We start from the raw sequence: 14,606 nt of genomic DNA on the forward strand, positions 1-14,606 counted from the left end.
TCAAGCACATCATAGTAAAAATAATAAAAGACAAAGGAAAAATCTTGAAAGCAGCAAGAGAAAAATCGCTTATCATATACAAGGGAATCCCATTAAGGTTAACAGTTGACTTCTCATCAGAAACAGTGGAGGCCAAAAGGCAGTGGGCAACATACTCAAAGGGCTAAAAGAAAAAATGGTCAACTTAGAGTGTTATAGCCAGGAAAACCATCTTTCAAAAGTGAAGGTGAAATAAACATATTCCCAGATAAACAAAAACCAAGAGAATTAGTTACTAAAAGACCAGCCTTAAAAGAAATACTAATGGAAGTTTTCACCATCAAAACAGTGAAACCAGATGGCAGTATGAAGACACACACACAGACACACAAAAGAGCACCAGTAAAGGTAGCTAAGTAATTATAAAAGACAATATAAGTGCATCTTTCTTAACTGATTTAAAAAACAACCGCATAAAACAACATGTACATAATTCTATTGGTGGGTACAACACATAGAAATGTATTTGACATGAGCAGCACAAAGGAGGTGTGTGAGAGCAAAGCTGTCCTAGAGTAAAAAAATGGCACAAAAACCCAGCAACAAATAAAGAAATCAGAAATAGTAAATAAGGTTAGAACTCTATAAACATATACTTGCTCTCCTTTCTTCTCTCAGCTTCTTTAAGAGACAAAAAGTTATATAAAGTAAGAATTATAACAATGTTTTGTTGGGTTTGTAACATAAATAGATGTAAGATGTAAAACATTAATAACTAAAAGGGGAAAGAGGTAATAGGGCTATATAGGAGTTAAATTTCTTTATTTCACTGGAATTAAGTTATAACAAATCTGAAGTTGATTCTGAGAGCAAACACTAAGAAATAACTTTTTTAAAAATACTAAAAAAATCACTAAAGTAATTAAAATGATCATTAATTAAAATGTTACATTAGAAAATATTCACATAAGGAAAAAGAGTAGCGAAAAAGGAACAGAAGAAGAAAAAGAAAATGAGACATATAGAAAACAAAGAGTAAAATGGCAGGCGTAAATCCAACCATATAAATAACACTAAATATGAACGGATTAAATAATCCAACAAAATAGCAGAAATTGTTAAACTGGATTAAAAAACAAGATCCAACAATTTGCAATCTATAGGAGACACACTTTAGATTCAAAGATAAAAACAAGTTGAAAGTTAAAAGACAGAAAAAGACACATGCAAAGAGCAACCATAAGAAAGCTAGTGTAGCTATACTAACATCAGACAAAATAGACTTTAAAACAAGTCTAGGCATAAAGAGGGATATAAAATACCATAAAATGGTGGTAAAAGAGTCAATCAATCATGAATATATAACAAGTATGCACATATATACACCTAACAACAGAGCCCAAAACTACATGAAGCCAAAACTATGCATTATCCAATAAGTGAGAGGACAACTAAGCAACCAAAAGATCAAAAAGGAAATAGAAGACTTGAACAACTATAATTTAATGAGACCTAAGAGACACCCACAGGATATTCCACCCAACCACAGCAGGATACACATTCTTCTCAAGTGTACATCGAACATTCTCCAAGATAGACCATACGTTAGACCATAAAACAAGCTTCAATAAATTTAAAAGGACTGGAATCATACAAAGTATAATTTGATTTGAATTTTTCTAATGACTAATGATGTTAAACATCTTTTCATGTGCTTATTTGCCCTCTGTGTACCTTCTTTTGTGAATTATCTGTTCAAATCATTTACTCATTTTTTAATTGGGTTGTTTGGTTTCTTATCAGTCTTAAAGACTTATTTCATACATTCTGGATGTAATTTTTTTAATCAGATATGTGATTTTCAAATATTTTCTCCCGGTCGGTGGCTTGTTTCTTAAGTTCTTTAACAGTGTCTTTGAAGACCAGATGTTCTCAATTTTGAAGAAGTCCAATTTATCAAATTTTTCTTTTATGTATTATGCTTTTGGAATAGTATCTAAGAAATCTTTGCCTAACCCAAAGTCACAAAGATTTTCTCCTCTGGTTTCTAGGAGTTTTATAGTTTGTATTTCACATTTAGATTTACAATCCATTGTGAGTTAATTTTTAAACACAGTACAAAGAACGGATCAAAGTTCATTATTTTGCATATAAATAGCCAATTGTTCTACCACCATTATTTAAAAAGACTATCCTTTTCTAATAAATTGCCTTTGCATCTTTACCAAAAATTCATTGACCATATGTATGAATCTATTTATGGAGTCTCTATTTAGCTTCACTGATCTATCTTGATGCTAGTACTACACTGTCTAAACTTACTGTAACTTTATAATGAATCTTAAAACTAGGTAGTTTAAGTCTGCCAACTCTGTTCATCTTTTTCGAAGTTAGTTTGGCTATTCTAGGTCCTTTCCTTTTCCATATGAACTTTAAAATCAGCTTGTCAATTTCTACAAATAAAAAAACTCTGCTGGGATTTTCATTGGGATTGCCTTACGCCTAAAGACCAATTTGGGAAAACTGACATCTTAGTAATAGTGAGTCTTCTGATCCACGAATACAACATATGTGTGCATTTATTTGGGCCTTCTTTACTTTCTTTCTTTTCTTTCTTTTTTTAAATATTTCATTTTTCCTTTTCCTCTCAAAGCTCCCCTATACAAAGTTGTGTATTTTTAGTTGTGGGTCCTTCTAGTTATGGCATGTGGGATGCCACCTCAGCACGGCTTGATGAGTGGTGCCATGTCCACACCCAGGATTTGAACTGGCAAAACCCTGGCCCGCTGAAGCAGAGTGTGCGAACTTAACCACTCGGCCATGGGGCTAGCCCACATGGGTCTTCTTTAATTTCTATCAGCAATGTTTTACAGTTTTCACATACAAGCCTTTCACAACTTTTGTCAGATTTATCCTTAAGTATTTCATATTTTTTGATGCTATCAACTTTTAAATTTCCATTTCTGATTGTTCTTGCTAGCATATAGAAACACAGTTGGGTTTTGCATATTGATCTGGTATGCTATGTCCTTGCTAAACTTACTTATCAGTTCTAGCAGCTCTTCTATAGATTCCATAGGATTTTCCCTATGGATGATCACATTGTCTGCAAAATAAAGGTGGTTTTTCCAATCTAGATACTTTTTTCTTAACTTATTATACTGGCTAAGACCTCCAGTACAGTGTTGAATAAAAGTTGTGAGAATGAACATCCTTGCTTTATTCCTGATCTTAGGAGGAAAGAATTCAGTCTTTCACCATTAAATTTAATGTTAGCTATAGGTTTATTCATAGATGCCCTTTCTCAGGCTGAAGAATTTCCAATCCTAGTTTCTGAAGGTTTTTATCAGGAATGAATGCACAGATTTGTCCATGCTTTCTCGGCATCTATTAAGATGACCAGACAATTTTTCTTTTTTAGTTTAATATGGCAAATTATACTGACTGATTTTTCAAATGTTAAGTCAGCATGCTTTCTTGAAATAAACTTCATTTGATCATGCTGTATTATCTTTATACACTATAGGTTTAATTGGCTAAATTTTGTTTAAAGTGTTTTCATCTGTGTTTATGAGTAATATTGGTCTATAGTTTCCTTTTTTAGAAATGTCTTTGTTTAGTTTTGTTATCAGGTTAATTCTGACCTCAAAATGAGTTGAGAAATATTCCTTCTTTTTCAATTTTCTGGAAGAGTTTTTGTAGAATTGGTATTAATTCTTCCTTAAACTTTATAAAATTCACCAGCAAAGCCATCTGGGCCATGAGTTTCCTTTTCGGGGAGGTTTCTAACAGCAAATTCAATTTCTTTAATCAATATAGGATTATTCAGTTATCTGTTTCTTAAATGAGATTTGATCACTTGTATCTTTCAAGAAATGTGTCTATTTCTTCCAAGTTGTCAAATGTACTGGCATGAAGTTGTTCATAATATTCCTGTATCTTTTTTAATATCTGTAGATTCTGTAGTGATGTTACCTCCCTCGTTCCTTATACTGGTATCAGGAATTGGTGATTCCTGATAATTGGTATCAGCTCTCTTTTTTTCCTAGAGGTTTATCAATTTTACTGATCTCAAAGAACCAGGCTTGGTTTCACTGATTTTCTCAATTGTTTTCCTATTTTCCATTTCATTAATTTCCACTCTGATCTTTATCATCTCCTTTCTTTAGCTCTTTTGGACCTCAATTTGCTCTTCTTCTAGTTTCTTAAGTCAGAAGCTGAGGCCATTTATTTGAAATTGTTCTTTCACAGTAGAGGTGTTTAGTGCTATATAAATTTCTAAATACTGCTTTAGCTGTATCCCACAAATTCTGATATATTATGTATTCATTTTATTCAGTTCAAAATACTTTCTAATTTCTCTTTTGATTTCCTCTTTCATCTATGTGTTATTCAGATGTGTGTTATTCAGTATTCAAATATTTGGGAATTTTCCAGAGTTTTCTATTATTGATTGCTAATTTAATTCCATCATGGTCAAAGAACCGTATTACGTCAGGCCCTGTAAAAAGTGTATAACATGCTTCTCATTTAATCATCTATCTTCCTCCATAAGGCCAGATCTGATAAAAAGTGAATCAGGAAAAGGTCAGGCTGAAAAAAGAAAAATAATAACAACAACATAAATCTACAGGCCAGCTAAAAGATAACTGAGAAATAACGAAAACGATTAATCTTAACACTGAAATATTTATGGATGAATTGATGTCTGAGATTTGTTTCAAAATAATCCAGGGTAGGGGGCTGCCCTGTGGGTGCCTGTGCTCCGCTTCGGTGGCCTAGAGTTTCACCAGTTCAGATCTGGGGCGCGGAACTAGCACCACTCATCAAGCCCTGTGAGGTAGTGTCCCACACAGCAGAGCCAGAAGGACCTACAACCAGAATATGCAACTATGTACTGGGGGGCTTTGGGAAGATGGAGGGGGGAAAAAAAAGAAGATTGGCAACAGATTTTAGCTCAGGTGCCAATCTTTAAAACAAAACAAAACAAAAAAATAAGGTGATGAAGGGTGGATAGGGGAAAAGATCAAACGAGATTGGCCAGGGGTTGAATTGAAGCTAGATGACAGGTTGACGGTAGTTCACTACATTATTTTACTTTATAAAACATTTAAATTTTCCCATAATAAAAAGTTTTTAAAATTTTAATATTAGCACTTCACTCAGTGAAACCTAGGGAAAAAAAGAAGTAGCAGCTTAAACACTGTTTAAGAGAAAGGACTGTTAGCAGTGCCTTTTGTGTGTGTGGACAAAGTCTCCTTGTAAATGAGAGATGACAAGTGTATATATAGGATACGCATGAGTCACTGCAATTTGCTAAAGAAAGAGCGTGGGTTTCAACAAAGTGAGCAGGTGACACAATTGCCTGGCAAAAGAGGACAGAATAAGAACAATATCATGAACACATATATTCTGTTTGCGTCACCAAATCTCTCAACATATTCCAAATTTTTCTTCTAAGTTAATTCCATCTTTTTTCAAGGATCTGCCTAGCACATTTTCCCAAGATGAAACAACTCCGCCATAACCAATACTGTTTCAAAATGGACTGTTCTGATAACTATACAGCATACCGTACTGTTTCAGTTTCACCAGGCAGTGAGGAAAACAAAGCTTCCTTTCCATCTATGATTTCTACTTGCACTACCAAAAGTACAGTGTTTTATGAAAAGAAATAATTCTGTTGAAAAATTAAGGAAAAGCACTAATTATGCTTATCATATCATAGCAGGAACTCCATGTGACAAAAATTTATCAGGTGCCTACTACATGCTTGGTGTTAGGGACATAGCAGTGAACAAAGAGGAACAGCCCCTAATGTCCTGGTCTTTCTAGGCATCTAAACACCACCCCTTCTCATTCCACGAATAAGGAAATCCAAGTCCAGAGAGGTTAAATGATTTTTGCCCATGACCTACCACACTTCATCAGTGGTAGGACTATGGCAAAACAAGAACCCAGGTCTCCAAACTCTCAGGGCAAGGTGGATTTACATTATAACTTGAACTGGCTTCACTTTATGCTACATCCACAGGTCCACAAAACACACAGCGCTCCATTTCTAGGATGTGTATCCCGAAGAAAATGATAATGATAAAGCACAATCAGTCCTAACTTCCCTAAGTGAATCATAATTTCATTATCACCACTGTGAAAGATGAAGCTTTATATTTAAAAGGCACTCATTCTTGAAGAGAGGGCCTAACCTAATCTCATGGATCAGTACAGTGTCCGGCTAATATTCTATTAGGGCAGCAGGTATTCAGTCTGGACTATTCATTACCTGGTACTATCTTTAAACGGCGGAGATCCGTTTTAAAATAAACGGGGAAAGTAATGCAAAATTAACGAAACGCTCGTATATAAGTAAAAGCTTCCCTGCCTCCAGAGAGGCGTGCCCGGGGAGCGCACGGTCACCCCAGCGCGTTCCTGAGCATCAGCTCCTCCCCGCCAGCCACGCTCGCTTCTCAGCCCCTGCGACCGCGGGGGCGGCGGTAGAGGCACCCGTGTCTCTCGCTCAATTTCAGTTCTCCCCCGCCCGCCGCAGCCCCGCGCGCCAGGGGTGCCACCTGCGCGCGCCTGGACACCGCATCCGCCGGCTGCCGGCACTGAACCTTCGCTCCCGGCACGCCCGCAGCCAAGACGTCCTCAACCCAGCCGCGACCGGGGGCCCGGCAGGCCCGAGGCGCGTCCCCAGGCCGGGGACCGGCGGCCAATGCGGGGCGGCGCCGCCGCAGCCACACCCACCGGCTGCGCGGTGACAGCTCCCGCGGCTGAGGCGGGCCGCGCCGACAGGTGCAGCGGCCTGTCCCGCTCCGCCTCGCCCCGCCCCCGGCCCGGGGCCCGGCCCGGCCCGCCGCGCCGGAGCGCCCCCGCCCGCCTCCGCGCGCACCACCTGTCGGGCGGCTCCGCGCGCGGCCGACGGCGGACGCCCCGCCCGGCTCCTGACGAGCGGCCGGCGAGGGCAGCCCGAGGTCCCGGGGGGATGAGAGCTTTACCGGAGGGTAGGCCCCACGCAGGCGGTGTCGGTGCTCTCGATCTCCTGCAGGATCCGCTCGTGCTCCGGGACGGTGCCCAGACCCTCACCGCTCTCCGCCATCTTGGCTGGAAGCTGAGGGGCCGGCGAGGCGCGGCGCCGCGCGGACGGCGGGGGCGAGCGGCACGCGGCGCGAGCGCGAGGGGGCGGGGGAAGGGGCGGGGCGGGTGCAGAGGGGGCGGGGGAAGGGGCGGGGGAAGGGGCGGGGCGGGCGCCCAGGGAGCGCGGGGCGCGCGACCCGGTACCAGGTTCCGGTCCTCGCACCTGCCAGGGACTAAGGTGTCGTCCGCGGCGGCGAGAAGTAGAGCCGCGTCGCCTTCAGCTCTCCTCCGCTACTTGCCCCTCGTTGCTGACTGGAGCCTAGCCTGGCTTTAACATGTATTCTTGTATTCTGTGTGCCAGACCCTCTGCTGTGCGCTGGGGATACCTTAGTCACGAGAGGGGTCGACGATCAAATCATCACCCTCAACCTGGAATAAAAGCAACGGGAACTTTGAACAAGGAGGCCTGATGTGCTCTGGGTGGTGGAGAGTCAAAGAAAGGGAAACGTTCTCGGGAAAAAGCAAAAGTGTGAGTGGGAGTAAGATTTATTTTAGGAAGGAACCAAGAAAATCCCAGCTGACGACCATGACGACCACTCTGGGTGGATTCATGTCCCTGCCCACAGAGTTCAGAGGCCGATCAACTTGGAAATAAATTACAAGCCAGAAAATTTAAATGACGAAAAAGCATGGCGCTTTATGGCAAAGATACAAGAGAGACCCAGGGCAGTGTATGATTTCATGCCAAAGTCCTTGAACCCTGGTGCCCCCGCCAAATTGCCGTAGCTGGGATAACGAGGGATGGAAGCTCTTGAGAGGAGTGGCCGTCAGAGAGATGGGAAGGAGAGGTGGGTGGCTTGGGCAAGGGTACTAGTGTAGAAGAGTCCTATTTAATGACATGTTTGTGGGACGCTGAGCAAACCAGTTTGTCATGATCAAAGCAGCGACTGAAGAATATTAATCAGGAAGAGAGTGCAAACCTAACCCTGAGGGACGCTTATTTTTCTGGTCTCCATTAATCCGAGGCTCAACTTCCCTTTGAGTCAACCAAGCTCTTTACTATCTAGCTGTGTAACTGATCCCCTTGGGTGAGCTTTTACTAGAAGCATCCCTCCATTCTCTTCCCCACAAAAGCCCTGGGAGGTGATGTTGCATAATAGTTAAGAGTGTGAGCTTTGAAGACAGGTGTGCTCGATTTAATTCCTGGCTCCTTCACTTCACAGCTGAGTGACATTGGGCAAGAACCTACTTCCTTTGTATTTCAGTTTCCCCACCTGTAAATGCCCGTAATACTAGTATCTACTTCACATTGCTATCCTATAGTGTATTATTTTTCTATTGCTGCTGTAACAAATTATCACAAACTTAGTAGCTTAAAACAACTCAGATTTATTATCTTACAGTTCTGTAGCTTATAAGTTCAACATAGGTCTCACTGAGTTAAAATCAAAGTGTCCTCACGAGTGTTCCTTTCCAGAGGTTCCATTCTCTAGATGTTCCATTCTCTAGATGAGAATTCATTTCCAGTTTCAAGAGGCACCCCACATTCCTTGGCTCATGGCCCCCTTTCTCCATCTTTAAAGCTGGCAACATTGCATCTCTCTGACCATTCTTCTGTAGTCTCATCTGCCTCTGACTCTGCCCTAGGCCGGAAAAGATTCTCTGCTTTTAAGGACCCATGTGATTAGGTTGGACCCAACCATATAACTCTGGATAATCTTCCATCTCAAGGTCTTAACCTTAATCACATCTGCAACATCCCTTTGACATGTAAGGTAACATATTTACAGGTCCCAGGCTTTAGGACATCTTTGGTGGGGGGCCGTTATTCTGCCTGCCACACTTAGTAAGGGCCCAACAAATATTAATAACATATATAAATGTCCTCCTTCCTATTAATATGAAATTTCTGTCCTCCTTGGAAAGTTCTACTCAAATTTATCTCCTTCATAAAGATTACCTTAACTAATCACAACCTTCTCCGCTGACTAGATTCAATTTAGCACATTTATCCACTCCACCAACAACTGTTTTAGTAGTTTGCACTTGTTTGCACTTTTGATACATTTGTGAGTTTTGTTTGTTTTTGTACACTTGGCCCCTAGGGAAGTGAAATGTGGCTGACTTCAGTGCATGCTGGCTTGGAAGACCAAGGAATCTCTGCTACATCCAACTGCCCATTCTACCAAGACACCCCACAAGCCTGTTTCCACTGCCGTGATGGTACAGGAGAATCTAGATCTCCTCTGAGAAATCCCCTTCCTTGTGCTTCAAGAATATGCAGAAACAAAAAATCTTCCCAAGTCCACCAGGACTGTCAGACCACGTTAAGGTCCTTGAGTTCAGAAATGACTTTTTTTTTTTAATTTTGCAATTTCCTATGGTTCCTCATAGAGTTCTGCACAAGGCTGAGAGAACACTGGGGAGTTTTGAAACAAGACAATGCTGAAGCTCTGAAGCCGTTGGAAAGAGTTCAGGATGAGTTGGAAAGGAGCATTCCAAACAGGTCTAAGCATAAAGTAGGAGTTTGATTAATCCGTGATTGGTAACACTTAGGAATTAGAACAATATCAAATTGTAAAAAAGTTAGTTTCTTCAAACTTGCTCTTTATATATTGACATTAAATATAAAACCCTATAATGTGGATGTATTCAGTTGCCTTAACAGAAATGTGTAGCAATAACAAAAAATGTTACCTTGAATTCCCTGATGCCCACTTTTGTCAAGAGCTCCACTGCAAGAAACAATATTTGTGGACCTTTGTCCAAAGATAGATACTTCATCCACTCCTCTGGTTACTTAAAATGTTATCCTTGGATCAAGCCAAATCGCTGGACCAACACCCCAGTGTTTTGGCCCTTCACGCAGTTGTTTTTTATTATGTAGCAAAAAACTGAATTTTTTCTTAGCTGACTGCCTGTCCAATTACAGAGGCACCACCCCCTGGTGTTAGCACATCTGAATTGCAGGTTTAGCTCTTGAGAGGAAAAAATAAACCTTTTGGAAAATTGAACCTGAAATCCAAACATAAGAAATCAGGACAAATTTTATATCTTCTTACAACGAGAATAGAAAGCCAGTTCTCTCTGCAGGAAATGGTAGACTCTCTTTGCCCAGTCAGTGCGCATGGCCATAATTCATTGATCTGAAGGGTTCTGAAGCACGGGGCCACAGTTCATGTGGCACAGCCAGCTGCTTATTTGGCAGCCGTCCCCTGGTGGGGCATTCCTTTCTTGAGCATTCACTGTCCAGACCTCTCCCCCTTCTCTTCACCAATCCTGACACCATCTATCCAGTCGCAGCTCCAAATGCCCCAGCTCTGGGCAGCCAGCCCTGCTTCGGTGTTCTTCCCTCCAGGCCTGTTTGAACACCTGCCCGTAAAGTGTGCCTCATCAGAGGCAGCAGTCCTTCCCCTCGATTCAAGTCAAGATGGAAGGAAGTCCGTACACCACTTCTCCTTCTGAAACAGCTTTTGCTGCTTCCCTTGGGGACTTCTGACAGTTCTGTTAGTATCGAAACCTTTTGCTAAGAATTTAAAGCCAAATGTCCTAAATAACTATGTAAATTTGATTACGGACATAACAAATACATAAATATGCAAAAAAAAATAGTCTATTCTAAAGTGATACATTTCTAAAAGGCTCTAAAATAATTTCATAATAGTTCACAATAAATAACCATAATAGTTATTTATTGAGCACTATTTGCTAAGCCGTTTATATCATCTAATTTAATCTTTACAAATTTAATTAGTAATTTAACTGGTAATTAAATTAGTGTTAATTTTACTAAAATATAATTTAATTCTGTGGGGTAGTTTTACTATCTCCAATTTAATTTGAAGAAATTGAGTCTTACAGAGATTAAATCACTTGTCCAAGTGTATGCAACTAGTGAGTTGGAGAAGATGGAGCTATTAACGAGTTCCTGTCTTTCTTGTTAATAAGAAAGTCAGCCAAGAAGAATGTGTTGTTTTACCCCAGCGATAATGATTGAGTCAGTCTAGTCTGAGGAGATGAGGGTAGTAGGGCACACACAGGCAGATTGCACTGGCATTTTGAGCTATTTTTCAGGCAGTGGATATTGACTTCGAGACATCTACCTAAAATCTATCTTCAGCACTCCCAGGAGGGAAAAGGAAGACCGGCAGGGCAGGAGCTGCATTCTGTGTCCAGTATGAAACTAACCAGCAAAGTAAGGATTTAACCTGTAAATAAACTCCTAGTCACTAATGACTGTACTTTGAGCCACTTGTCTACGGGCTAATAACCAATCTGGGAAAGCCCCTCCCTCAGAAGGAGGCGGTAGAATGCAGCTGCCCTGGTCTGGCACTTAACTGTTTGGGTTCCAATTCCAGCTCATCTCTCACTAGATGTTGGGCCTCGGGAGAGTTACTTAACTTGTCTAAGCTTCAGTTTCTTCAAGTGTGAATTAGGGACAATAATAGTCCCTAGCTAACCAAGTTGTGTGAGGATTAAAGGAGATTATATATGTGTATATATATATATATATATATATATATATAATGTTTAGCCCAGAGCTCAGTCAACCTTAGCATTGGAGACTAGGATTATCAGGCATTTGTTATTAAACCAAGAAGCCCAGAATTTAGCTTCCTTCTTGATATAATAAATATAAAAACCAGATGCTTAAGTGTTCTTTTTTCTAATCAATAACAAAATATCCTAATTTTGCATCAGGGTTCTTTGATCCTGAACCTCGTTTTTTCTGGATGCTCGATGGGTGAAAACTGCCTGCGATTTGTTTCTGGTTTTGGAGGGGGAAGCAGGACCATGTCTTTGGGTTGGACTCGTGGTTCCTGATCCACTTTAGCAAGCCCTCTGGATCCTGCTTCTAATTCAAGTGCCTCTTCATCGTCTTTGGAGGCAGTGCTCATCCTTTAAGGCACGTCTCATGGTAGTAAACTGCTACGTCTGTCTCCACTTCCAGTCACAGGGGCAATGGTCTGTATTGTTTACTACCCAGCCCAGTTAACGGTTGTTAAATGAATGATCCACGTGCAAAGACTTCTGATGTTAAGCTTAATGTCGCAGAAGCATGTCTCACGAGGTAAGGTACATCTCTACAAAAAGATTCCTCTCCCCACTCCCGGGAACCTTATAGCAGGCTTCCTGATCTTTACCCTCTCAAGACTTTGCTAATATCATTCAGATATTTCTTAAAGAAATTAAAGAAACATTAATGACTTTAATTAATTAATTTAAAAAACATTCAGATGTTTCTTAAAGAGTTTAAGAGCCCTTATTATATGATTGCAGGACTTTATCAAAACGTAAAGTACATGGGGCCAGCCTGGTTGCACAATGGTTAAGTTCGGGCACACCACTTCTGCAGCCCGTGGTTCGTGAGTTCAGATCCCAGGTGCAGACCTACACACCGCTCATCAAGCCGTGTTGTGACGGCATCCCCCATACAAAATAGGGGAAGATTGGCACAGATGTTAGCTCAGTGACAATCTTCCTCAAGCAAAAAGAGGAAGATTGGCAACAGATGTTAGGTCAGGGCCAACTTCCTCACCAAAAAAAAAAAAAGTACAAGCAGTCTTTCTACATCTCTAAAAAACTAACCCTTTCTGGTGCCTTTTAGCCACTCTTCGGGGACTTCAAGATAGCTACACTCCTCCAGCTTCTGCCTTGTTGGTGCAGTGACCCCACGTGGCCACCCTCTGTAAGTACAAGGGCATGTGAACAAAGCCCAGCCAGGCCTGGGAGGATTTCTGTTGCAAAACGGTGTCCAGGAATCTGTTGTTCCATAAAGATCTGGACCCCACAGTAGAGAACAATAGAAGGAAATATGAAATTGAAGCCAAATAAAATCAGTTTTTCTGAAATATAGGCCAGTCTTCAGAGAAGTTCAAAAGCAATTAGCCACAGGTTCTTTTCATTCGACAACTATTTTTATTGAATGCTTGCTGGTGCCAGGCTCTCTGCTAACCTCTCACCCAGTGCTGGCTCATCTGTGTGTGACCTATGCAGTTGCGGTTTGCTCAATGCTCTGCCATCACCATCTTGTAATTCTTAATAATTTTTGAACAAGGGGGCCTGCCTTTTCATTTTGCATTGGGTCCCGCAAATTGTATCACTAGTCCTGCCCTCAGAACAATGTCCTGAAAGCACCATTATCTCGTTCATCCCAAAGCTAAACATTTTACAGTCCATTGAACCGTTAAAGAGAGTTATTGTTTTCTTTGAGTTTCTCCCTCTTTCCTTCCTCTGTTCTTCCTCCAGCTTATGAACAACATTTTCTCTTCTCTCTCCTCTTTCCTTCCTTCTCCTCCTTGTCAGTTTTTTTATTCTTTTTCCTGTTCAATACACTCTCTAGTCCTCACTTTCCCCACTTAGCTTTCCTTTATTGCCTTTTGCCCCTTCTCCCTCTTCTCTCACTTGTCCTATTTTTCCTTTTTTTCCCTCAGCAAAATGAATTTAGAAATGTAACTAATGTAATGTAGTAAAATGATAATAATGATAATAATTACGCCCTGGCCACTTTCTGCAAAATATCATCCCAGGACCTCCCTATCCCTCGTCCCGTTTTGTTACTCTTTATAACACTTATTACCACTTTTTAATGTGTTTATTTCTAGCTCTCTTCCCTCAAACACAAGCCCCCTGTGAGCAGGGAATTTCCAGGTCTTGATCTTAGTTTTTCAACAAGACTTTTCACCACCCTAGAGCCCCGCCTGCCACACTGTTGATGCCCCATAGATACTTATTTACTGAATGAATATTTGCTATGTATGAAACATTACATTAAATACATTTAATACTTAGTTCATGTAATCCTTTTAATAGCACTATCAGGAGTTCTAAAGGCAAAATTTGAACCCAAGTCCTTCTGGCACCAGAGCCCATTTGCTTAACCACTAAATAAACAAAACGATCTCCTTGATTGGAATACTTGGTTCCCAAACATAAAAATGTTGTTTAACTTCTCTTTAGTATTGCTCTGAAGATCAAATAGCTAATACTATCATTTAAATGTCCAGCAAAGATTTGGCAGCTACACAGCCCACTCTCATCAGGGACCCCAGGCTTTCCTGAGGTGCTACGGACGTGGCCGGCCTCAGTCGTGGTTAGGCCCACATTTATTTCTGAACAGTTTCTCTGGACTCCATTTTACATCCACAACGTGGAGCATACTACACCACTCTAATTAGAGATTAAATGAGGTCCTGACATTACATTGGTGTAAAGTATAAACATTAGTAAATATGCTGTTGAAAAAGCGATACCTCTCTCCCCTGGCTATTATGCAACCAAAATACAAAATTTACATTACTCAATATTTCCTACCTGCGCAGAATTTCAAGACATTGTAGTGCTTGTCTGTTTTAACACCGTAAGGTATATATTTATTAAATTATACTGGGCTATATATCCCAGATGTAAATTAGATATAATAATAACAGCTTATATTTATTGAGCATTTACACTATGCTAGGCAGGCCTTGTGCTAAGCACTTCATATTTAACCATGTGAGATAGATTTTATTATAATCCTCATTTTATAGTTTCAGAAACTAAGGCCA

At 40.7% G+C, this 14,606-nt stretch overlaps 1 protein-coding gene across 17 annotated transcripts in view; it reads right to left on the bottom strand.

Annotated features, from left to right (window-relative positions):
* EXOC6 (exocyst complex component 6) overlaps positions 1-14,606 on the bottom strand; it is a 206,662-nt gene that overhangs the window by 186,996 nt on the left and 5,060 nt on the right. For 3 of the 17 annotated variants that reach the window (XM_070609814.1, XM_070609847.1, XM_070609916.1), the window contains exon 1: positions 6,978-7,534. The exons of 6 other annotated variants lie outside the window; for them this stretch is intronic. In XM_070609814.1, coding sequence (XP_070465915.1) covers positions 6,978-7,078 — 101 coding nt within the window. In that variant the 5' untranslated portion in view covers positions 7,079-7,534. Of the gene's footprint in view, positions 1-6,262; positions 6,796-6,977; positions 7,535-14,606 lie in introns of those variants that run through there. 8 more of the 17 variants (XM_070609823.1, XM_070609857.1, XM_070609920.1 and 5 more) reach the window with 6 other exon arrangements.

The sequence above is a fragment of the Equus przewalskii genome, chromosome 1, assembly GCF_037783145.1.
Source record: "Equus przewalskii isolate Varuska chromosome 1, EquPr2, whole genome shotgun sequence".
In the NCBI taxonomy this organism is placed as follows: Eukaryota; Metazoa; Chordata; class Mammalia; order Perissodactyla; family Equidae; genus Equus; species Equus przewalskii.